The sequence below is a fragment of the Pseudoliparis swirei genome, chromosome 2 (assembly GCF_029220125.1).
Source record: "Pseudoliparis swirei isolate HS2019 ecotype Mariana Trench chromosome 2, NWPU_hadal_v1, whole genome shotgun sequence".
Classification (NCBI taxonomy): Eukaryota; Metazoa; Chordata; class Actinopteri; order Perciformes; family Liparidae; genus Pseudoliparis; species Pseudoliparis swirei.
Genome location: NC_079389.1, coordinates 12,640,634 through 12,665,830, shown reverse-complemented (window position 1 = coordinate 12,665,830; position 25,197 = coordinate 12,640,634). Strand labels below are relative to the sequence as shown.

The window sequence follows — 25,197 nt, the reverse complement described above, 5'->3', positions numbered from 1 at the left end:
CATTCACCACTCGGTCATAATGGTACGCAAACTCCAGGGAGAGAGAACAATAGTGACCATGGCAGAATGTGACAACAAAGATAGTCATACCACACTAAACATACTGTGTCCTGAGAATCGTTTTATCTTTTAAATGTTGTCCCTCACGCTCTTTTATTGTAAGGGCTGACTCCAAAAAAGGTTTCTGTCAAAATCTATTTTATTTTGACAGAAACAAATGTTAGTATATAAGAAAGCTCCTTCCAATAGTTTTGAAAATGCAACCTTTTTCACCGAGGTTTCAATGGGAGCAGGCAGTGTTGTAATCGTACCTTCAACTGTGTCAAGGGCCAGTGTCGCCGCCTTCATAGATTGAAAACCCGTTCTGAAGATGCTCTGAACAACCAAATCCAGCTCTGGCACAATTTGTATAATCTCCAACACCACTTGACCAAGCTCTAAAAACCTGCAAAAGCACAAGGTCAGACTCATCATACCAAACACACTGCTGAGATCAAAGTGGACGATAGACTTTGTGGCTAATTCTCTGATATTTATTCTGATGTGAGCAAGGAGAATTCTGACGTAAAAAAGAAGGTTTGACTACAAAAAGCTAAGTTGGTTTCCAGTTTTTTCTTTCTCAGTATAATGTATTAAATAAGAAGTATTGGTATCAAAATGTGATTCCACATCCCCATAAAAAACATCTCCTCAGCGATTTCCCAGAAGACAAAACTAACTTTCCTGTTTCTGAAAAAAAATAAAAACCTTGCCACTGATAAATACGTAAACTCTTTCTACTTGCCTGAATCTGTGTATGACATTCAGAAAGCCCATTCAGTTGCTTCAATCAAACATAACTTTTTGCAGCATTAAAAAAAGGCTAGCCTCTGATGGATGTGCTCTATAGCTGATGGGCAATGAACAGCAATGCACTTACAGCTCCTCGTCAATGTTTTGTGGTTGTGTATCTACGCTACGCCGTCTCCTCGTGGTGTCGGAGCCTCCTTGTCCTCCTGGGGGTACGCCTCCCATCATACTCTGCAGCAGCCCTTTGGCGAAGGATACATCATGTGGAGCAACGTTCTTACTCCACACCAGGAGAGCCTAGAAATAATATAGATTACATTATGGGAGAACAAGATTTACAAAACCAAACAAGTACAAGAACTCCTGTCTCTTTCTGTCTGCTTCTCAAAAATAATCTCTACACATTTTGATTGGAATTGTTCTTTTTATTTTTTTAGACTATTGCAGGGCATATTTTTTTTTCCTCTTACTATGTTTATTGTCATGCACCAAAATAAAAAAGGAAAATTATTGGATGTGAAAACCTGCTTGGTAATAAATCTGATCCTGTTTAACCCTTGTGTTGCCTTAGGGTCATTTTGACCCGAACCAATATTACACCCTCCCCCCGTATTAGGATTAATTTGACCCCATTCAATGTTTAATGTCGGTGTTCTTTCGGTAGTCAACAAACAAACATAAAGTGCCTCACACTTAAACTTGGAAAACAATATTAATTCTAATAATTTTCTGGAGGTTTTAATTGCTGGCGTCAAATTGAACCCAAAGGGTAAAATATGTTAGTAAATATAAAGGTAACAGGAGGGTGAAACATTGAATCGGGTCAAAATGACCCAAAGGCGGGGGGAGGGTGAAACATTGATTCGGGTCAAAATGACCCTAAGGCAACACAAGGGTTAACCAGCATTAGATTGCCGATTGATGTCCGAGTTGCTGTTTGAGCGAGTACACAGAGTGCCGACAATGTTAGCTAACAGCTTCTAATTGGGAATTATCTCATCAAAACACCTCTTCCGTAGTGGCAGTGGCTAATTGGATACCTTTGAGGTTTCTTTTCCCCAGGTGCCACCTGGGAGTCACAGTTGATGTTGCTATGGCCAGCAGCTTTCTTGTGGCCATAGACTAATTATTTGTCACTCTGAATCTAATTAGAAGTGAAGGTGGCACTGGAGAATGCACATTAGGAGAAAGTATGAGTGAGACTGGAGATAGAAAAATGCCAACCCACAAGCATCAAGACGTTGACTAATCTCTGATATTTGCGATTCTCACTCTTTATGATGAAAACCGTCATATGATTCTAACCTACCTGCTTTGCCACCTTCTCCGGGTTGATCCATTCCAGAAGCATGCCCAATGTCCCTGTACTGCACGCTGTCATTAACCAGAATGGCTTACTGCTGTTGCCGCACAAGTGCAAACGCACCATGTCTCTGTCCATTGTTAGGCCGATAGCCTAGAAAAGGGACGAGAATTACAGTAAATATAAAATAAATTGTGGTCAAACTGTTAAATAGTTAAACAGAGGTGAAATCAGTGTTGCATCACATAGATATATAGTTTTTGGAAATACACTTAGAATATTTTTGCTCCTGCAGGTAACACACACTCTCATATTGGTCCTTTAAATATGAAGCTACTGCAAAAATAGTGTGATTTTGGATTAGAATTACAGCTGGAAACATTGGTAAACAGCTAATTCAGTTTGGTTCATTTTGTGCCAGGCTAGCAGTTTCAATCTGTTTCTAGTCTTTATGCTAAGCTAACGAGCTGCTGGCTGGAGTTTAGGCATACGGGCATGAGAGTGACATTGCTCTTCTCATCTAACTCTTGGTGAGAAAGTGAATGAGAGCAACTCTCAACACGTAGAACTATTCTTTCATATTATAATTATCAGTTCAACTTCTCTTTCCCGTTTCAAATCGTAAACGTGAAGACAAATGTGGCAGAACAGATTGACATGCCGAGTGTGGGCAGCCCTTGCGATAGAGTTTAACCTTGACAATGAGAAAATGTAATCTGAAATAACACAACTACAGTTTGTTTGCTTAACACAACTACAGTTTGTTTGCTTACCACCTTTTCTTTTCATAAAGTTAAGAAAGGCATGACGTGTTTTGTCGATGTTATGTCTGTGAAATGTTCTTGATGATCGTCAACACATACCTTGTCCAGTGGTATTTTGACTTCTTGTAGAACATATTTGACCATTTCACTGAGTGAGTCATTCTGCAACGTGACAACCTCTCCAAGGGAAATGGAAACATCTAAGCAGAATCAAATCACGTGTTCAGTTTACAGTCTATTGGCAGATCAACACAAAACCGGACGGGCAACTTTGCTCAGGAGAAGTGTATTTGCATGGTGGCTTCCAGCAACAGAACTTCTTGCCTTTATTGTGATCCAGCATTTTAAGAAATGATACTGTAACATAAAGGTATATTAAGTAGCCTTATCAGTGGTACATTTATCTGCAAATTTATAAAAATATATATCTAATATAGACTTTTTTTTTTTTTTTGTACTTTAAAATGTGTTAAATCTTTGTTGCTGATAGTTCAGGAGAGTGGATAGAAAATCACCTTTGCCAGGCCAGTTTTGGACATAGTTGGTCAGGTTGATGCCTCCCGCAAGGAGTGGATGCACCCAGGAAAGTGAGGCACCGGCTTCAGGGATAATGCTCTGGATGATCTGCAAAGCACTAGAGAGACCACAGGGTGAACAACTTTAGTGCCCAAAGAAATACAATAAATAAATGCCAATCCCTGGAGTAAAAGTACCTGGAGTCAAATTGTATTGTACTTCAGTCAGTATTTCTAACCTGAAATGCATGTATGCATAAACAGCAAGTAATGTTTGGGTTTCACACACATAAATGTTTAAACCATAATAAGAAACTAAAACTTGTGTCGAGCAGCTCTTTAACGCCAGGTGATTCACTTCAGGTAAACACTTGAAACTATTCATTCGTCAAATCAAGAGTTAATTTTTTTTAATTGTTAACCAATAGAATATGAAGCAAACACTAAAGTTGAATGCAGGATTTACAAAACACTGAGACAACATTCCGGGGCCTTTATCAAATATTTGGTCAAACACAACATACTTCTATTCTACCCTTCATGCCTTTCGTCTTATAAACTTACTAAATAAATAAACGCCTTTGCTTCCCTTCCAGAATTTTTTAATTTCTCCATCAAACAAAGTACCTCACCTCTGTATGTTGGTGAGTAGGGCCTCGACGCCGGCAAGCACTTGCTCTTCAGAACCGGAAGAGAAGAGCTGGGGAATAGTTAGAAGGTTTTCCCACAGCGAGGTCTGATTTTGCAGCTGATCGAAGGCCAACATCACAGCCCCAGCCACCGTCACCATCTCCTCTGGTTTTGTCAGCATCAGATCCGTCAATATCTGACAACCGGAGAGGATGTCAGAGACGACAAAACAAACGGTTTTGATTAATTTTGTTTGCATAAAACATCCCCCCAAAAAAGTTGTCCTGACAGAAAACAAGCTGATACATGTATGCAAGCAAGCAGGAACACACACCTGGTTGAGTGTTTGGAGCGAGAACTCCAACACAGTGTTGTTGGACTTGCAGAAAGTGGCCACAGAATCGGAGAACGGGCTGGGAAATGTGCTAACCACGGGCAGCGTCATTTTGCAGATGGCTCTCTTCAACAGGTGTACTGACTCCAGCATTTCGTTCAAGGTCTCCTAGATTACAGTTATGATGGTATTCATTCAAAAAGGGAAATTCAACAAAAGTGAAATTAGAATTTAAGTAAAAAGGCGTTTCCTCATTCTTAGCAGTTCTGTTCTTCCTCTTACAACACCCACCTGATTTTCAGGGAGATTGTAATCCGTGGTGTTCATGAGTGAGGCATTTTTAGAGCTTCCTTGGTGAGGTGGACCTTTAATACAAAAACGCAACTGTTAAAAAACTGGCTGAATAGCAGTTACAAAAATATCTAATATCAACTTATAATATAAACATGAGATGGGACTGGAGTAAACAAAGTACATTTTTGGGGGGCCAGTGTCCGACAAGTGTGGTTCTCAAAAAAGTAGTTTCGCGTTTTGGAAAATATCTGTATTTGCTTTCACCCAGAATTCTGTCTATATATAAATATATAATATGAAGCTAACAGGAGACAGTTAGTTTAGCTCAGCATGAAGACTGGTGGGAGAGAGAAGCAGCTCTCTTCAGTTCGTTTCACTTTGATACATATCGATCTTCTCAGCTAACTCCCAGCAAGTAAACGAATCAGCGTATTTCCCAAAATATCAAACTATTTCTGTAATGACGTTAAATAAGATTCCGATGTTTGTTTTATAATGTTTAGGCTGATCGACTAGAAATGTTTGCAATCTTCTGGACAGAGGATGGCTATTCTATTTTCCTAATTGGGTCTCAGCTACAAAACATCATAAAATGGTTGTCTGTGACTTTGACACAAAAATGTAATAAAGGGCACAACTTTAGTCCGAATTGGCGGTTTTACACTGAACTGGAAAACACAAACATGTGATTTGAGCATTGTACCCATAAAGAAAGGTCTGTGAATAAGAATAGCTTACCCAAAAAGTTGTTCAAGACCTTAATCAGTGCTTCAGCATCATTTCTGGGGTCGTTGGGGAAAGCAAACTTCTCTTGAAACAGTAGGTTTGACCTGTAATACAGTGTCAATGGGATCAGATGAGGCCATATAAAAAGGCTCAAGATATATGTATTATTCGTTTTTAAACAATATTCACTCATCAAGGATTTTTCCATAGAGGGTATGTGGGGTGGAGATTTTCTTAATCCAGGTTTTAAATGAGAATAAATACAATAAAAATACATATATAGTAGGTAAAAGAAACTAATAACTATTCAAAAAAATAATGCAATGCCTATTCAGCTTTTAGACATTCCCTCCACTTCAGGAGAAGTGGTGTTGTTGGTAATTTCCATGACCACACTCACGAATCATCTCATGTGATTCTGCTATGGTGAGGTGTGTCCCTCCTGGGTGACTCAATGGTCCTCTTCACATACTTTTTTATCATAGGACACCAACAGACATTCACTATGTTAAAGATGTTGACGTATAATAAAGCAGATATTACATACATATATGTATAATGTTTTGTAATCATAAATATTCAGTTTCTCTGCGGTACAGCTCATATATAATCTGTGGAACTGAATGGGATTACCTAGCATTCCCTGAGGCTGTCCGAGCTGACTTCACAATGCTTGATTTGTTTTGACAGCTGCTGTCTGTGTTGCACATGAGGGTCTGCAGGAAAGGGAAGAAGCCTGCGCTGGGTAGGTTTCGGGGTCCCACAAAACCTGGATGAGACAATATTAAAGTTGTTGTTGTAGTGAGGATGCTTAAAAAAACACATCCATTATGAACTATTTCAAAATACGAGGAGACAATTTCATAATTATGTCCACTTGATAAACAAAAATATTTCATTGGAGCTACTTAAAGCGAGTTACAGGTAAATGGCAAGCCTAAATATTACATTCAAGTCAAGGTCATATCATTAACTATATGTAGGCAGGATGAAAGTATCATAAACACTACTTAAACTGTTCATCAACAACGTTGCCAAAAGGTCTGAAGGGAAACTAATTTACCAGAATACAATGAACACTTTCATTTTGTTGTAAATGGTTTTACTTCTTTGGCTCAAATGTTTGTATGATTGGCCCAAGTTGTTATTATTTTTTGTTTTACAGGCTGTTGACTCTAATTGGTCTGAATCACTTCCAATGAATTACTCCAATTATCTTCTTTCGGACAACCATTCGTCTCTTGCAGAAATTCCTACCAAAGAAAATTATATATGAAGCTCGAGTTACATTGAACCCGCTCGACTTGACACACCACATTTCTCTGAAAGAGAACAATAGCTAAGCTAACAGAGTTTGACAATGCTAAGTAACAGCATTAGTGGAAGAGAATATGAAGCCTTCCACATATACACTAACTGTGAAGAATTGAATTACATCATACCTCAAGGTTCCCTTACATTCAACAAAGGGAACGCATTTGTATCCATACATTTAAAACGTAACTGCAAGAGAAGCTAATCAAATAAATTATGTGAATGCTTTACTTTATTAATGAAATCTAAAACCTAGGGGGGTGCACATGTTATATTTCAGCACGTAAGAGCATTAGTACAGTTCAACAATTGCAAAACAAATGACATTATTTGATGTCTGAATATTTTTTTTTAGTAGTTAATTATTAGTCTTCAACTTTCATTTTAGTATTCAAATATAAATGAAACAAAGACCATCTCATGTAAAATAGCTCTTGTAAATGTCTGTAATAATCACAATGAATGATTTAATAGCACGATACTGTTTATGTTTATGCACGATACACTTTACTACCGGATTCAAAGCTACTGCTGAATATTATCTACAATAACTAAACTGAAGAAACAGAAGTGAGAGGAGTTACTGGTTACAATTAATACCATATTTGCTTTAGAAACAGGTTTACTAGTAAGTGAAAGACTCATGTTTTTCCAAACCAACTGGTTGCATTGCCCAAGCTCTGCCCCGCCTACAACCAAATACTCAACTCATCTGTTCTTGTTGGCAAAGACAATCATGCGGTATTTAATGTTCACTCCTTGAGCCCCTTTACTCGCAGATATATAACGTCCTCTGCCTTTCAAAAATACAAAGGCACACAAACACCATGTCAACAGTGCAGGGATAGGCTGTGATCTAAAGAACTATTCATGTTTCAGTTGGAATTTCCATTTGTATCCATTGATTGTGAAATTGGAACGTCCGAGTTTCTAGTTTCAATCTTTTAAGATGACAAACAAAACCCCCTCGGGTCCAGTCATATTGTGTGAATAATAATGTTAGTCAATTGGATCTTTCCATTTGATTTGCCACATTATTAATTCTTTCAGATTTTGCTTATCTCTCCATGAAAATAAAGTGTAAGATATCTTTAAGACTCATTTAATGTTCTAATTCAGATGTTTTCAAAGGCAGCGAAGCCATCTTTTCTGTAACACATTGTCGTGCCAGGGCAGCTTGGACAAGGCTGCGACTTATTTACAGTAGTTGTTACAGTTACAGTTATTGAGCGCTTATTCTGTTTGCTTGCAGTTTATTTAGTTTGAAAAGCATCACACATTTGCAATTGATTGTATAATGTCAAAACATATAACAAAGCACCATATTTTGTGCAGCTTAACACTTACATGTATCTTTTAGTACTGGGGGGAAGTTCTTGCGGGCCACAGCAATGACGATGAAGATGATCAGAGGCCAGGCGATCAGAGTCACGGACCATAGCTATAACACAAGACATCATAAAACGGTAAACAGTTTATAAAGAGTATATCATATTTAGATTTTGAGTGTCCCTTGTTTCAATATTTCAGAAATATGGAGAATCAGTACAGGTGCTGTTATTAATGTAATTTATGAATATGCTGTATGGAGATACAATTACAGTTGTCATTGCACTTTAATGTCACTCACTGGCTGTCTGATGGCTGAAAGCCAATTCTTCCAGAGAAGAAGTTTCAGCTGTCGGAAGAAGGCCATCGGTGGAGGCTAAAATTAAGATTAAATACATGAGAAGGATTCATCCATCCGTCCAGCATGGCTCCATTACATCATGTTTATATGTAATTAAGTTATTTTTTAAGCGGACAAGTCTTGTGTGTGGAATGAAAAGTAGATAATTTCCCTAGTCAAATAATCCAGATACAACAGATTAGGATCCACAGTTATAACAGAGATATAAATTACATTTCATTCAGCTGACGCTTTTATCCAAAACGACTTATCAAGTTACAAGATAAAAATAACAAAAAAATAAAAAAATAATTGACGTTCACTAAAGGTGGCAACGTTTAAAAGATTATACACGAATCCACATTAAATGACACCGAATGATAGAAAAATGACACTAATGAAACATTTGACCTACCTGGTTGCGTCTGTCCTCCTAATTAGTGAAACGATGTGTTCTCTGAGTTGCTCGCAGGCTCAAGGACATGGCGAGGCGACCCTCTCCATTAACGTCAACCGGTTCAGGGAGTTTACAGAGTCGATTCCCGCTCACGGACAAAAGCAGAACAACACCGAAGTCACTACAATGGACACTCAAGAACCTCAGCTCTGTTCCGTGTCTCGCGCGTATGGGAGCCCCGACACCTGCGCTAATTAAATGTGTGACGAAGGGCGTGTCCTCTGGCTGCTCATAACAAGGGAGGGGCGTGTCCTTGAGCTGCTAAGGTAAGGGCGTCGCACTTCTGGGAACACCCGCAGGTCTGCTTGTTCCGGCGTCGGGAGGGCAACGCTCCGCCGGGGGAAGACACATGCAACTGCTGGCATTAATGGGACGGAACCTTTGAAGTGGCCTACTTTTGCTTTTACACAATATGATATCGAACAAAAAGTGTAGGGTTTTCATTCGAATGTGCCACTGTAACGTTAGACAGTGAACTCGTTTTGGTAACAGTGTCCTATTCGGCCTGATTGTAACATTGATATGATACACGTTTCTATTAGGAATACACTAAATAAAAACTCATTGTCAGGTTTTTCTTTTCATATAGTGGTTAAGATTAACAATCATGTTTAACATGTTATAAAACAGGCATGGACAAACACGCCAAGAGAGGGCATTACATTAAAGGGGCCTGGGCAACGCCAAGCATGACATTACACAATCAATTGCAGAGGTTTGTAAGATGTTGTGAATGGTTGACATCTTGTGTTAAAAACAACAACTCTTCTAGCAACAAGAGTGGGATGTGGCTGAAGCTAAAGTCATGTTCTCCCTTACTCTTCCACACATATCTTGTGTTAGTGCCGGCCTTCATATATAATATGTTGGTACAGACAATGCTGAATGCCATGACATTTACCATTTATAGACTGGCTAAGAGACACAAGTCTGTAAACTATTGGGGGAAGTGGAATATTTCCACCTGGGCAAAACAATAGAGTTGGACTTCAAGGTTGGACTAAACAAGAGCATATGACACATGACACTTTTGTTTTGTTAAGCATACATGAGAACACCATTATCAAGTTGTACTGGTTTTCCATCTCGATAAGGAAATGAACAAGGGAGCTCTTGATAAGCCAGTAGGCACAAAGTACTGTGAAATACTGCCACAGGGGAAGCAAATATTAGTTTTATTATTTACTCTTTTTTTTAAAAGCATTCTTGCTGGTGGTACAGGAATTATGAGTACTAAATACATTTTACATAAATGATCAAATACAATCTCTTGTGTATTGACGTTTCCCCATGCATTCTAAACCTCAGATGTTGACTCCATCAAAATATAGTACATCAATGGAGAGCTTTGAATTTAATTTTTACAAAAGAAATATTTTCTGTCATGTCTTGTGCAAAAACCTTTTATTCAACATCAAAACTACACAACTACTACAAAGCAAGTCCTGAGACACTGCCCCTTGCCAGACAGATATTAATAAAAATGTGAGCAGTGTGTTGTAACAGAACAGCTTCATGGCTGGCGAGTGTCGGCGAGACACTGTGACTCCTTCATGGCATCTCAAATCCTTTCAATGGGAGGATCATTAGCAACAACACATGTGGTCAATGCCACAGAAAAAAAGAAGAGGCTGAAACAATTGAGCACCATTAAAGTTCATCATGATATTCTTATTCATGATGTGTCATATTTCCTACTTTTCCAACATTAGTAATATTGTACTATAATCCAATGAAACCATTCATAACGATATGAAATGAAGAAGGGAGCATTATTTCATACAAACACTGACATATGGTGACAGCACAAGCATAATGGACCTATTTTTAACAAATTGTGAGCTGGAAATTGTAAGCGTATTTGTGCTTCTCTATTGTAAAAGGTACCCTGTGGAGGTTTCTTTTACCACTGGGCGCATTGTTGATTAGTATTCTAGTGACACTGTTGTTTGTATCTTGTCCAAAGGCTCATATGCAAGTACACTAGAATGAGGTGGCGCTAATTCAGAAACTAATGGGTTTAGAAGAAGACAGTAAAAAAGAGGGCTATTCCATGAATATGCAAGGGTTCAAAGTAACAAAAAAATAAGCTTTGTAAATGTTTTTACAAGATAATTAGAGCTAACAGTTATACACTGACACTTGAACTGTTGGTAAGAAACAAAGAAAATAGCGTTACTTAAAAAAAAAAAAAGGACTCCACAGGGTACCCTTCAATAAAAATGCATTGTCTTCATACTGATACTGACTTCATAATGATCTCCTGATGCTCCTTCATATTTGGTGTTATCTTTGACAAACAAAAGTTGTCTATAAAAAATAATTGCTGTATGTTGACAACTGAGCCAGCGGCTAGAAGGTAACGGTGCTGACAGCAAGAACTGCTCAAACAACGCCAACGAGTTACCAGGCTGTCATGAATGATTCACAGTCAACCTTTAAAAATATGTTTGCAGATTTACTTGTGGAACATTACAGTAATACATGTTTGGCAGCCCAGTTTTGGGCTTTTGAGCATAAGGTTCAGTCACAGTGGTCACTACAGACCTGATTGCACAACTCTGAAACCATAAAAAGTAAGAAATACATCATAAAACAGTCAAAATATGTTGTGTATTCCATACAAATATGTGTCACTTTTAATACTTCTTTCGGCACTTGCGTGTGATTGGTCACATCAAAAAACTATTTTCCAGTGTGTGGGCTGTTCACATTCCTTTTCAGTGTCCCCACATAAACGATTGTATGTAGCTGTGGGGTCAAAACCCAAGATCTCCCTCTCTTCATGGATCCGAAAAGAGAAGGTAGACACGGATGTTCCTATGAAGAATCTGAAAAATAAACGTTTGAAAAAAATAAAAGCAAGTGCGACAAGACGTTTGGGAGGGGGGGGGAGGGGGTGAAAGAGAAAAGCATTTAGAATTGTTAAGGCACACACACATGTTGTTAAAAATTAACAAAAGGTTTATTAAAGGAATCAATGAAAATAATCTACACAAATAACAAAAACATACAGAAAAGAAGCACAAGAAACAACAAATCAGGCATAGTGATCTGAGGCGCAGTTAATCTAGAATAAACCTAATGTCTGAAACCCATCATGAGCCAGCACAGGGCCAGGACAGCGGACAGGGGCCAAAAAGGGGTGAGGCCATGACAACATGCTGATTGGGGGAGGAGCCAGCCTGAGGGCTCTGTTCACAACCCTACACTTCCTTTCTTCTCAAGCAGTGATGCAACAGATCAGATGTACTTCATGGAAAATTGCACGAGCATGACACATGATAACAAAATATTTTCACTGAATGTCACGGAGCAGTATTTTTTCCATGGTAGACTCCGTCACTCAAGACTGTTTGCTGTCCTGGCTCCTCAGTGGTGGAATGAGCTCCCCACTGACATCAGGACAACAGAAAGTCTCTACATCTTCCGCTGGAAACTAAAAACACATCTTTTCTGACTGTACCTTGAATAAAAACAGATTAGCCATTCAGTGGCTCTTGAATGGCACTTACTTTTGGTATTTTTTTAGTTCGGCTTTCTTGAAGAAATGTTACTTTCTTAATTCTTGTTGTTCTGTTCATGGTTGAATGTATACGTATTGTCTATTGTAAGTCGTTTTGGATAAAAGTGTCAGCTAAATCACATTTCATGATTGTAATGTAAAAAATTACAAGGCTGCAAATTATTTGATGTTTCAGTTTTGGATTTCCAAATAGGCAATTGGGTAAAAATGCATTTTCTACCTAGGCCTTCAATGCCGTTTTATTACAGCTGAACAACCTAATGTAAGATATTAGTTCAACAGTGTTCCGGTCCGGGGCTTTTATTGTGAAGGAGCACATGAAGCGCAACACCTACAAATACATCCCCGCAGAGTGCAGATACATAAACATGCGCATGACAAGCATGCGAGACAAACGAACACAACGCTACTGCAGAACACAACAAGCAGCTCACTCACCAACTCCCTTCACTTCAAGTTAAAGTCCAATCTCCTCTCTTTGCCAGCACGCAACTCAATGAAGCTAGCTAGCTGTGGTGCGGCCGGAGGTTATAATGTCCGTCTTTTCCTGAAAAGTCCTCCTTGAGAAAGGCTTCGAGATTAAATCCGCCACCAAGACTGCTTCTCCTCCGTCCGCCATTAAAAGTTAAAAGCAAAAAACTTAAACTGTGGTGACTTCTTAACTTCTTGACCCCCGCTAATCTATCTCATTCTCTAGTTGAACTGCATGCCGTCCCACTAACCAATCACAGCGCAGGTTAATCTGACGTACTTTCATGGGCTTCCAGAAGCCCAAAGGACCTATTTAAATTATAAAATAGCTTTAACTTTGGAATTAGTGCTGGATAAATATATTTGATCCGATGATGGTAATAGATGAGTCTGGAGTTAAGTGAATGAATGGCTGCGAGAGTGACTCACTTTTTTTTAGAGCAGATTTCTGAAGGTTGAATTATTTTCTGATAATAGTCAGCTGATTAATAAACTGTCATGTTAATAATAATAAGAAACTATTATGTTAATCATCATGTCTTAAATGCGTGCGAAAAACCATGACAACTAATTTACCTTGCATGGGCACATATCCACTGGTCAATGATGGCCACCCCTCCATCTTTAAAGAGCTCCAAGTCCTCTCTGGACGGCTCGAACCGCACCATGTCTGGCAGCAGCCCTCTCAGCTCCCTTAATTCTACAAAATAGCATGGAAAAAAACAGTATTATAAAAGCATCACTATGACGATGATTTAATTGTAAATGCTATACATACGGATATTTGTTATACTACTTAGTTAAAAGCTTTTTATTGCAGTATTATTATTATCATTATAATAAACAGAACTATTTTGATATTGTGTCAATGTTTTCAATGGTTTTAGATCAGAAAACTTAATCATCACAAAATACAGTATATTGTCCTTTTCAATCAAAATAAATGGTTCTTGAATCATTCAAATGGACATTAAATAGTAAACCGTCTCTGGATGTGTCGGTTTGTCATTACCTTCTTCATCTGCATCTGTCGCAACAAACACATTGTCGAGTTTATGGTTCTTCATCAAGCTGCGTATTTTTTTCACTGCCCCCTTCAGGCTTGGTACATCCTCTCTGTGACCCCAGATGAAATCTTTCCTGCGTAAGTGGACCCCCAAATATGGACCACCTTTAGCTGATCCTAGCTTGGCCTGAGGAGAAAATGAAGACACAATACACCCCTGTGTAATTACTACTTAAGATGTGATCATCAAAAGGCTGAAATTTCAAATTTCTGAATTAATTCAGACTCAAACAGCACACACAGATACACATTTAGAAGTAAAGGGTGTGATTGACTTATCTGAGTTAGTGCCATGATTGGCTAAAAGAAATCTAACATTCATCAAATACGTAAAATTCAGTTCTTAAATGATGCACTAACTTGGTGAATACTGGTTAATCTACTGTACAGTTCAACAGCCTTGATTCTTCCTGAACATAATCATGCCACACTCAGATACACTGACTCACTTTCATGCGAGTCCAATCCTCACTGTAAATGGTATGGTCTCTGTCATCTGTAGAGTTCAGATACTTTTCTCTGAAGTCCTCTCCAATAAGTCTCAGGTGCTTGGAAAAAACCATGCTGCGGCGGGTCTACATCAAACACAGACAGTTGCAGAGGCTATTGAAAAAACATCTAATACCTACACCAACATTACTTAACCGGTGTGATATTACCCCATTAATTGACTTACATCCCAGTAATCCTTTCCAGCATAGTGATCATGGAGAAGTGTCTCTGCTCGGTCAAGCATTACTGATCTGCAAAATAGTGCGGGACAAAATAAGCTTCTCCATGACAGTGGCATCAAGATCTGAGAGAAGTTCAAGCTGTAAGCAATACCGCACTTTGAGAACAATGAAATCAGATCACATTTAAGCTTTTTACAAATAAAAGTGTAGAAGGCGTGGCTGTCTTTTTGAGGACGTAAGCTTAGTACTTTGGCTGTTTGAGCAAGAGACTGATAGGTTTGACCACATGATCAATTGTATGTTATATTGTGATCTTGGTAGTTTGTCACCTCAGCTATTCAATTAGCTACACTTGTTGTTTAATGTGCACAGTGGCATTAGTAATGGTTAATAGCTCCAGATTCAATTGAACTTCATTCGCTTTCCTGAAATAGAAGTGCTCGATAAAGCCAGGAAACAATTATATGTTGATGTAAAATGTGAACTTGTACTATAATGCTAAAAGGATAAAAGCTCAAGAGAACTGAGTTCAACCACAGAACAAAAAAGATTTCAAAAGATTTCCAGACGTTGGTGCTTGGCAGATGTCTATACACTTTGCATGTATGTGTATATTATATGCAGTTTGTATCAGCATGTGGCCCTGTAGACTCACGTCACTGTGATATTTTTCTGAAGTACTGGAGACATGATGGAGGCATGGCCTTGTGCTGATATACAGGTTACGTTTCGAGCTCTCGTCTGCTCGTAGCCCCAAAACCAGCCCCTTGGAAACACAGTAAGAACAGATGTAGACAGTTGGAGATGGATGGAGAGGAGCGAGATGTGTGGCAAAAAGGTAAAGATGGATATCATTAATGCGAACATACTGTAAATTATTTTCCTTAAGCTCAATAAATCTCTCTTAAGAACAAATAAACAATAACATAATAGCAAGACATAACAAAATATTTAAAAAAACATTAGTGCCATCACAACTAGGATTGTATAAGATTATAGCCACAAGTGATTACGACACATGAAAACAGGATGAAAGACAGTCTCTGGTGTCAAACTCAAACAATTACTACATGCAGCTACCACATAAACTCTTCAACCCCATTTGTCACTGTGCTAAACATGGTACACGTTATATTGCATTTCTACTGCAAATTAGAAGAAATTGTGTTAGACATGTTTCTCTTTTCATACTTTGAGCTTTAAATTGTTGCTTCGGTGCATTTTGTTGCTTTACCTGTAGTAACCCTGTTTATCTTTGGAATACATCAACTTGTCGATGCACGGCCGCTCATCAACTTTTTCCTCCCATTTCCCATCAGTCCATCCCTCAGCGTAGTTTTGCAGTACCAGAACCTGGTCTATAAATGGGCCTCCATTTTCTAGATCCAAGAGAGGAAAAAAATTACTTTGCACTGATTATGGTGGATGTGCATTGTAAAAAAAAAAAAAGAACAATACATATTCATTAAAAAAGAAAAAATTATAGTTTAAGAAGCTTAACATATATTAAATGTAACTCTAGTCTAGGTCACCACAATGAAAAGCTCACCAGCGATGAATTCCTCGTACTCAATGACAGGCACATTGGCTTGCAGGCTAGTGAGGCTGAAGAACTCGCCCCACGGGATGCGAATCTGGTGGACATCGGAGCTCTGCCAGTGGTAGATCCGACCCCATGGGGGCAGCACCAGTACCCAGTCATCTCCCTCCTTCCTCAAAGTCTTCACCAAGGAGGCCATGCGGATATAGACATCTCTCCGCAGATTGAAGCCCTCCGGTGGGTTCACGTCATACAAAAGGTACCTGAGATAACAACAGAGGTCATGAGATGTTTTGGAAAACGTTAGGATGGAATGTGTGAATGCTATGAAAACCTACCACAATCAGTAATAGAGAAACTTCCATCCAATTTGAAATGTATCATGATAAGCTCATTTTTTTCACAAAAGCAGGGCTATATTTGTCATAGCTGAAACCTTTGAAATTATGTTTACTCTAGAGCCTTCAGAAAGCCACAATTTAAAGCTTTTAAGAAATCTATTCCTTCTAAATTGTGGTATATATATTTGGGCAATATGTGGTTTAGATAAGTTGGTCTTATCCATGGAGTCCACATCCTTTCCCAACATGTAAGAGGTCGAGTGTTGATGAACCTGGATCAGGGATAGGCTACTGTCTTACAGACAATTTAACATATTTTAACGATTCCCCAAATAAAATAGTGGCATAAGGCACGAGGGACGTCAAAGAAGAGGGTGCATCAGAATGATAAATGTAGTTATATTACGTTATAAATGTTAAAAGTAATGCTGTGGTAACATTTTTTGATTTTTTTATGTGTATGGTCTCATTTGCTGCTGTTTTTTGTCACACGCACAATTACATATTCGTATTCCATGTGTTAACTCAGAGTATGCATAGTGCACATTAATACACTTCTTGGGAGACTAACGTTACTGCAAACAAGCCAGTAAGTCATGCAGAGCGCCCGACATGTCGCTGTGAGCTTACATCGTTTCTTGATACCATATGTGGTCCCACCGCTACTCCTACGTTGTAAGGGACGGGGGAACAATACGATTCTGGTGCTGCTTCACTAAATGTGTGTTCGCCGAAATGTAATACGACACAACAGTGTCTTGCGGACTGTATCAACAGATAGTTCTCCACACAGTGGGTGGTTCTAATACGCGAGAATTCATTAAACCGACATCTTTTTTCATGGAGTCATGTAACTTATCGTGAAAACTTTATTCCTCATAAACTACAGGGTTTATCAACAGAGGCGGCCAGGCCTGGCAAACGGGATTAAGTAAAGACGTACAGCCTTAACAGGGTAAGTGCTTAATCTAAAGCTGCAATGTAGGCATAAACACGACCATTCCCCCGTTAGCATGAAGGTAGTATGCTAGCTAACAGTCACCTGACGTGTCGGGGGACTCACCGGAGATCCCGAGCGGCGGCGACGGGTCCAGTAGCTGTGCGGCTCGCGCTGAACGCATTGTCGCAGTGTCCTACTTCAAATGCTGCAAACGCGACGAAAATGGACAAACAAACTGCTGTAAACGAATAGATTGAAGTAATGCACACAACTGGTATATGCACTGCTCTGTGTGCCATATTTCCTCAGTCACGCACTTCCGGGAGGGTGAGAAGCGTCTGTACAGTTGCCGAGCAACCAGAAGAAACGTGAACGTAAATGCAATATCATTTATATTAATCAATGACAAACCAACCCAGCTACATTTTCACGGAGTTATCATCCTAAGAAAGCATCAAGAGGCTAAAGGAAATTAGTTTAGCTACAATCTTAACAGACTTTTTTTCAAAGATAGCATTTTGAGCTGATGGCTTGAGTGACATCACACTGCTCATTTAAAACAAATGTAGAGCTGATGGCTTTACTTATATATTCATAGAAATACTTCACTATAACAGAAAGGGAAGCACAAATAAACAATAAACAGACAATATATTTTGTGGAAATATTTATTTTGCCCACACAGGTTTCAGAATAATAAATACCAAGTTTTTGAACAACTTTTTTTTCTTTTTCATAAAACAAATAAATGAATAGGTAGAAATTGAGACAAAAGCTCTCAAAAATAAATTTGATGGTACAACATAGGAACCTTCCAGTTAGATCAAATATAAAAAATAAAAAGTACAGAATATTTCTAAATTTGGAAAATAATTTGGAAAATGTGTTCCATTTCCTAAATATTGTCCATGTAAAAATCGACTATTTTTTCAGTGAAAATAATTGGCAAATGTCATCTTAAACCATCTAATATTCCTCTCCTTCCTGATCCTCTTCAAAGGAATCAATCCCAACCTCTTCATAATCCTTCTCCAGGGCAGCCATGTCCTCTCTGGCCTCTGAGAACTCTCCCTCTTCCATGCCCTCCCCAACATACCAGTGGACGAAAGCTCTCTTGGCGTACATGAGGTCAAATTTGTGGTCCAGCCGGGCCCAGGCCTCTGCGATGGCTGTGGTGTTGCTCAGCATGCACACAGCCCTCTGCACCTTGGCCAGGTCTCCTCCAGGAACCGCCGTTGGAGGCTGATAGTTGATGCCCACCTTGAAGCCTGTGGGGCACCAGTCCACAAACTGGATGGTGCGTTTGGTCTTGATGGCAGCAATGGCAGTGTTGACATCTTTGGGCACCACATCACCACGATACAGCAGACAGCAGGCCATATATTTACCATGACGAGGATCACACTTCACCATCTGGTTGGCTGGCTCAAAGCAAGCGTTGGTTATGTCAGCAACAGACAGCTGCTCATGGTAGGCTTTCTCTGCAGAGATGACTGGAGCATAGGTGGCCAGAGGGAAGTGGATACGAGGGTAAGGCACCAAATTGGTCTGGAACTCTGTCAGGTCAACATTCAGGGCTCCATCAAAGCGAAGCGAGGCTGTGATTGAAGACACAATCTGACTCATGAGCCGGTTCAGGTTGGTGTAAGATGGCCTGTCGATGTCGAGGTTCCTGCGGCAGATGTCGTAGATGGCCTCGTTGTCCACCATGAAGGCACAGTCGGAGTGCTCCAGGGTGGTGTGGGTGGTGAGGATGGCGTTGTAAGGTTCCACCACTGCGGTGGAGATCTGGGGGGCCGGATAGATGGCAAACTCAAGCTTTGATTTCTTTCCGTAATCAACAGAAAGTCTCTCCATCAGCAGGGAGGTGAAACCTGAGCCAGTACCTCCACCAAAGGAGTGGAAGATGAGGAAACCTTGAAGCCCTGTGCACTGATCAGCCTACAGACAGAGAGAAACAATTACAAAGGCTGGAAAAGAAAAGAATATGAAACAAAGCATTATTTTACACTGATGTAAATGATCATAAAGAAAAGAAGAACAACATATATTTTTCAATTGTCACACTGCTTTATCGCAATGACAGAGTTCACAGGATGATAAAACAACTTTTCATTTTGGTGGCATTGGCCAGTTTTCCGACACAATATCTAACTTTTGAAGACACACAAAGGAGTTGCGTGATGACGTCCCATAAAACAGTTGTTCTTACAGTCTAATGATTTTTAAGACTGTTTTAAAAAGTGAGTTGTAAAGTAGTTCTGAAACTGGGCACTTCGCAGATGATGGAAAACAGGCTTCCGGACGCGCGTGAATTAAGTTATCAACATTTAATGGCAGGAAGTGTAAACAAACATTCAAGGCGCTCTTCCTCGGCTCCCGACTCCTCCGCCCCCTCAGCCTTGCGGCCTCGGGGATACCTGTAGAAGAGACCCGATTTCTCCAATCCATGGAGTTTTATATTCAATGTCACCGGCCCCGGTCAAAATGTCAGTTCTGGTCAAGTCACTTCCGGTCAAGTCACTTCCGAGTCCCGTCTTGTTATTGTCCGCATTAAAGTCACTTTCACAATAAAAGTCCCTTGTTATTGTAAGTCACTTGACGGATTTCAACCGGCCTCGTCAATCTATAATACTAACATACATTCACTCTCATGCAATATACATTAATTCTTGCCATTACATTTGCATAGAGTAAACATTACCCCTATGCTTCATAATACATTAATAACAATATCAATATTCTCCCTAATATTTTCTATTATAATATCTTTCTATATGTATTAATTTAAAACATAAGACCTCTGCAGATGTTATCAAAATAAACTATTTCAACCTAACAGTCAAAGCAATTGAGAATCAATGTAAAAGGGTACTAGACACATTCTGTCCCCACTTTTCTTCAGCACCTTGCCTCGCTGCAGTATGACCTTCCATTTTATAACATGGCTGAAGAGGAATGGTGCATAGTGAGGTCTGAGTGCAAGTCTGAGAGCTGTTGATACGATCTGACTGTTTTCAGTCAATATGAGCTGAATGGCCAGTGTGAATGAAAAATAAAACCTGAAAATAGTTTCTTACCACTTTGCGGATTTTATCCAGGACAGAGTCAATTATCTCTTTGCCGATGGTGTAGTTTCCACGGGCGTAGTTGTTGGCTGCATCTTCCTTGCCTGAGATCAACTGTTCCGGGTGAAATAGTTGACGGTAGGTTCCTGTGCGCACCTCATCTAGGAAATCAAAGACAAAAGTTGAAGAAACCAATCGGGGATCATTGTTTCAGACTCACATTCCTGATATGTAAAAACACAACACATAATGTCATACCAATAACAGTTGGTTCCAGGTCAACAAAGATTGCCCTGGGGACGTATTTCCCAGCCCCAGTCTCACTGAAGAAGGTAGTGAAGGAGTCGTCGTGGCCTCCCACAGGCTTGCGGTCGGGCATCTGTCCGTCCGACTGGATGCCGTGTTCCAGACAGTAGAGCTCCCAACAGGTGTTCCCCATCTGGACACCAGCCTGGCCTACGTGCACAGAGATGCATTCACGCTGGATGGGGAGAAGAGAAGTTGAAAGAGGAGGCAGAGAAAAGGAGAGGGGGGAAATACAGAGGGAAGATAAAGTGGCAATGCAGGGAAGGGTAAGAATTGCATACTCTTTGCAACTGTGTTTTCATTTTCCATTGAGCAAAGAGCGTTACACATTGTGAAGACTGTTGATATTTGCTTAATTGTACACATTAACACTGCAGTTGCAGGAATCCAAAAGAGTCAATTAGAAAGTCAGACACTAGGTGGAAGCAAAGAGATATATACGGGAGAAAGAAAGTCAAAGTTTAAAGAACAAGCAAAACAGATTTGCTGCAGCTGTCACTGGGTTTCATGTGACTGAGCACAACACAAGCTGAAATGGGGGTAGAGTTCAGAGAACAACTGCCGGTAACCTTCATACTACAAAGCTATATGAATGAATAATTCATCTAAAGTCATTTCACCCTCCCTTTTTTTTCCTCCAAAGTCAATTCATTTTCTGTGCACGTGGATGTTGCCTGAAACAGATTTAGTTTGAAATTTTGGGTGTTACTATATCATTTATACAATAGTAGCAATCATATACTTGCAAGCAGTGTCGCAAGTCAATGTAACCGACTGCCTTATGGCAATACTGGAACAATGTGATAGAATACATTAATGTATCAGGTGATTATGTGTGCTGGGTTAGCCAGAAAAGAAAAGGCATTGCAGCCTGGTTAGTATATTCCTCTTAAGAGTTATCTAATTTAATCTAATCTATATTCCTCTAAGAGTTATCAAGCAATTTCCCAAACTCGCATGATAAAAAAAATTACATTTAAAAAATTGTGGGTGATATGTTGTCATTAGAAGAATTGAAATATGTCCATCTAAAGTTACAGATGCTGAGGTCTGAAAATTGCTGCTGAAATTTAAAATGTTCAAATTAACAATATGAAGCAGAGAAAATCAAGCAAATCTGACAATTCAAAAAGATGCGAGTTGGCATCAAGAAATCTTACTATTACCTTATTCCACTCCATAAACCAGTGACAACTTTTTGACATACTCTCCATCCCAACCTTGTTTCAAGTCAAGCTGCTTTGCTTCATCCCAATTTTCCCCGTCTCCATGATCAGACAGACAGGGGAAGGTGCTGGTGGGTGAGTGTCATTTTAGAGTCTGTGAAATCTAACTCCATCCATGTTGATCAACAAAGAGGTTGTACTCAAAACGTCATCACCAGAAGCTTTCCAAAGCAAAAGTGACCCTGTATCGGGGTTTCCAGGTATGCAGAGCTATGTGCAGCAGCTATTTTAGGTTTATCATACTAACCTGACACCTAGAAGCAAAGGCTTACTGTTTCGGTAAACACTGCCTGGTTGACTTTTACACCTGATCTGCTCAAAGTTTGCTCCAATGTGAAAAAAACAATTCTGTAATTTTAAAGTTTAAAATAATAACTGTAAAGGCTACATCTGCTTTTCTCTCAAAATGATGCTATAGTCATTTTCATTCGCTCACACGCAACAGTAACGAATTGAAGATAAAGTAGTCTCAAGCTTCTCCCGTCCCTAGAAGCGGTCAGGGTGTACCTGTATACAACATAAACAAGGGCATGTTGAGCCCAGATGGACTTAGAGATGGCAGTTTTGTGACAAACTGATGAATAAAATAAATACACTACATAGATACAGAGAACACAAGAGAAAGACAAAAAGCCAACAGAGTAGAAAAAGAGAGCAATCAATTGGGTGAAAGCTTTTTTAGGTGAGCAGACATGGGAACAGCAAAAGCAGACACCTTCATTCTTGTTTTTGTGTGTCTACATGTTGTTTGAATGCTAATTTTATGACATCTACAGAATGGATGTTATATTTGGAAAGAATGGCTCTTTGAAGATGATCCACAGTGATTTTGGAGACCTTAACAATGTGTTGTGCCATCATCAGCCAGTGTGCCAGAGGCAGCTATAGGTCAGACGATTCAAGCCTATATAGAACCACCATTGAACGCAATAGCGACCTCCATAGCATATAATGAGCACATTCATGCTCTAAAAGGCAATAACATGTTCTCACGTATCATTTTGTACGACAAGCATGGATAATGCCAATCATAAAAGAAAAACACCTTGCACAATAAGTGGGACAGGCATGTGAATTCACTTGTGAGCCATATGCATTTCAATGTAAACCCTTATTTTATGATTACATTGGTATTTAGAATCACTGAACAGGTTAAACAACTATAGCTCCATACCGTGCAGAGTGAAGCTCCTAAGTGTAGTTTCAAGATTTGAATTGACATTTAAAAATATTTAGAGGAACGACATTTTATGGATTAAGAATATTTGATCAGGGCGGGTCTTGTATGACAACATTTAATTTTTTTAATCACTAGGCCTAGGTCTACTGACAATGCAAACAAGGCGTGTTATACTAAACTGTGCACACACAAGTAACAACACAAAAGGTTGCCTGTGCATGGTAGATTAATTCCTGACGCAGATCTAAGACAACCACGGTGTATGTCAAAAAAGTGTCAAAAACGTTTTTATTACAATCAATCTTACCAGTAGCATCTCAATCACAGAGACTGCAACGTTATCTTGGTTTCATGTGTCGTTTACCATGAATAACAGTGTCTGTGGAAAGTAAACCCAAACCACCATTACAACTCCACCAGAGGCTGCTTTCGAAGTTGGAGGGGAAGGATTTGACATAGATAGATGATAGATGGATACTTTATTAATCCCGAGGGAAATTTAGGTCATCCAGTAGCTTATACACTTAACTTAACTCACAAACATACAGTACATACACAAGTCACAGTAGAATCACAGTAGAAAAACAATACACATAGGGAGAACATGTTTACAGGGAGTAGGGTGTATACAGATATTATACAGATATTACAGTGTGCAAAGTGATATAAATAGTACAGTCAGTGCAATGGGCTAGTACAGCCAGTAAAAAGAGTAAAAAGATTAAAAAGATGGACAGTGGGATGGAAAAATAAAGAGCTGAGAAGAGGAGGGGGGACTGAGGTAGACTCCATCTCCCTCCCCCTCCCCTTCTGCGTGGCGTTGTACAGTTGCATTGCCCTGGGGACAAAGGACTTCCTCAGCCTGTCCGATGAGCATGACAGTGACAGGAGTCTGCCACTGAAAATGCTCCTCTGTCCGTTAAGAGGACTGTTGGTGGAGGCACGATGAGACACACCGACATTCCTCAGTGACGAATTGTGTATAGGCCTATAATCACCTCGCCTGGAACACTCATCATACCGATTATACAATGAATATACTGTATTTCCCCTAACCTGTAAAATACTGAGCAATTGATCAAATAAATGGAAGACTATAAGCACACTATACATATAGCATTCCATGGTTAACGTGTGTGTCTCCCTTGTCACCAGCCGCTCATCCAGGCCAACAGCCAGCTTCACTGACATGCACAGGGTCTATTTTTGACACGAGTCCTGCTCCAAGAGGGCAAACGGGGAGCAGTTCAGAGTTCCTACATCTCACCTTCAATCTGGCGCATGTTTCCAAGCATATTGAAATGCTGCAGATGTTCCATGTCGCACTGCGGCTAAATTAAAACTACTGCAGAAGACATGTCCACTCAGTTGTGAGAAGATAAACAAAGTGAACTTTGGAGAAGAAGTTTCTCTCAAGCCAAACACTGAACATACACTTACCATTGTAGCTTCTTAGTAGAATGCCCTTTGACAGAGAAGCAACTCGCAGCTGGATTTAATTTATTGGTTTAATGTATGTGTGTGTAGCTTCTCACAGCGGCCGTCAATGTGGTTCGAGTGAGTGAGTAATGCCAGTTGGACGAAGCGCTGCAACGCTGTGCCCCACTGCAAACCACTCCCACCTGTCTCTTTGACGAGCATGCGCACTATGAGCGCGATGGCCACGTTATGTATTGTAAGTGTGTTCCTTGACCTATACTAGAATCATGAATGTATTGAGGCCATGAGGGCCACTGTCAAAATGATATCAATGTGAGCATTTCAAACACACTCACTGGGGAAGTTCACGAGGAAATAGTGAATTGAATTCTGGAACTAATGTGTAGCAATACTAAAATACTACATAAAAAATGTGTTCATGTGAGTTGTTTTAAATGTCCAGACACAATGATCCGCTGAGAAGTACCTGATCAAACACCAACATCAAATTGCTTAATTACAGATTCAAGGGATTAATTACAACCTCACTGATTATCTGTTCCCTTGCAGCAGTATGTCTCAAGAGTGGGGGCAAGCAGAGTCCACATTTGTTCTCTTTGCATTAATCAATCATAGTACATACCA

The 25,197-nt window shown here is 39.6% G+C and overlaps 3 protein-coding genes across 3 annotated transcripts in view; all 3 read right to left on the bottom strand.

Annotated features, from left to right (window-relative positions):
• The window catches only part of abca12 (ATP-binding cassette, sub-family A (ABC1), member 12), a 59,786-nt gene extending 50,852 nt beyond the window's left edge, over window positions 1–8,934 (bottom strand). The window contains exons 1-13 of the mRNA XM_056438672.1: window positions 8,754–8,934; window positions 8,300–8,374; window positions 8,017–8,110; window positions 5,989–6,124; window positions 5,368–5,459; window positions 4,627–4,700; window positions 4,336–4,503; window positions 4,004–4,197; window positions 3,372–3,490; window positions 2,956–3,056; window positions 2,099–2,245; window positions 920–1,086; window positions 312–445 (exon numbers count right to left, since the gene is read on the bottom strand). Of these exons, the coding sequence (XP_056294647.1) occupies window positions 312–445; window positions 920–1,086; window positions 2,099–2,245; window positions 2,956–3,056; window positions 3,372–3,490; window positions 4,004–4,197; window positions 4,336–4,503; window positions 4,627–4,700; window positions 5,368–5,459; window positions 5,989–6,124; window positions 8,017–8,110; window positions 8,300–8,365 (1,492 nt within the window). The 5' untranslated portion in view covers window positions 8,366–8,374; window positions 8,754–8,934. The remainder of the gene's footprint in view (window positions 1–311; window positions 446–919; window positions 1,087–2,098; window positions 2,246–2,955; window positions 3,057–3,371; window positions 3,491–4,003; window positions 4,198–4,335; window positions 4,504–4,626; window positions 4,701–5,367; window positions 5,460–5,988; window positions 6,125–8,016; window positions 8,111–8,299; window positions 8,375–8,753) is intronic.
• Window positions 8,935–10,182: 1,248 nt separating this feature from the next.
• pofut2 (protein O-fucosyltransferase 2) lies at window positions 10,183–17,652 on the bottom strand. Its single transcript, XM_056425324.1, has 9 exons — window positions 17,477–17,652; window positions 16,082–16,335; window positions 15,767–15,911; window positions 15,188–15,298; window positions 14,535–14,601; window positions 14,308–14,433; window positions 13,805–13,985; window positions 13,369–13,492; window positions 10,183–11,626 (listed from the first exon to the last, which is right to left on the bottom strand). Exons 1-9 carry the CDS (start codon window positions 17,650–17,652, stop codon window positions 11,473–11,475), a joined length of 1,338 nt encoding a protein of 445 aa, XP_056281299.1. The 3' UTR covers window positions 10,183–11,472.
• Window positions 17,653–18,005: 353 nt separating this feature from the next.
• Window positions 18,006–24,693, bottom strand: LOC130200776 (tubulin alpha chain-like). The gene is made up of 4 exons (XM_056425314.1): window positions 24,574–24,693; window positions 20,680–20,902; window positions 20,434–20,582; window positions 18,006–19,294 (listed from the first exon to the last, which is right to left on the bottom strand). The coding sequence occupies exons 1-4, from the start codon at window positions 24,574–24,576 to the stop codon at window positions 18,320–18,322; spliced, it is 1,350 nt and encodes a 449-aa protein (XP_056281289.1). The 5' UTR covers window positions 24,577–24,693; the 3' UTR covers window positions 18,006–18,319.
• Window positions 24,694–25,197: the final 504 nt, after the last annotated feature.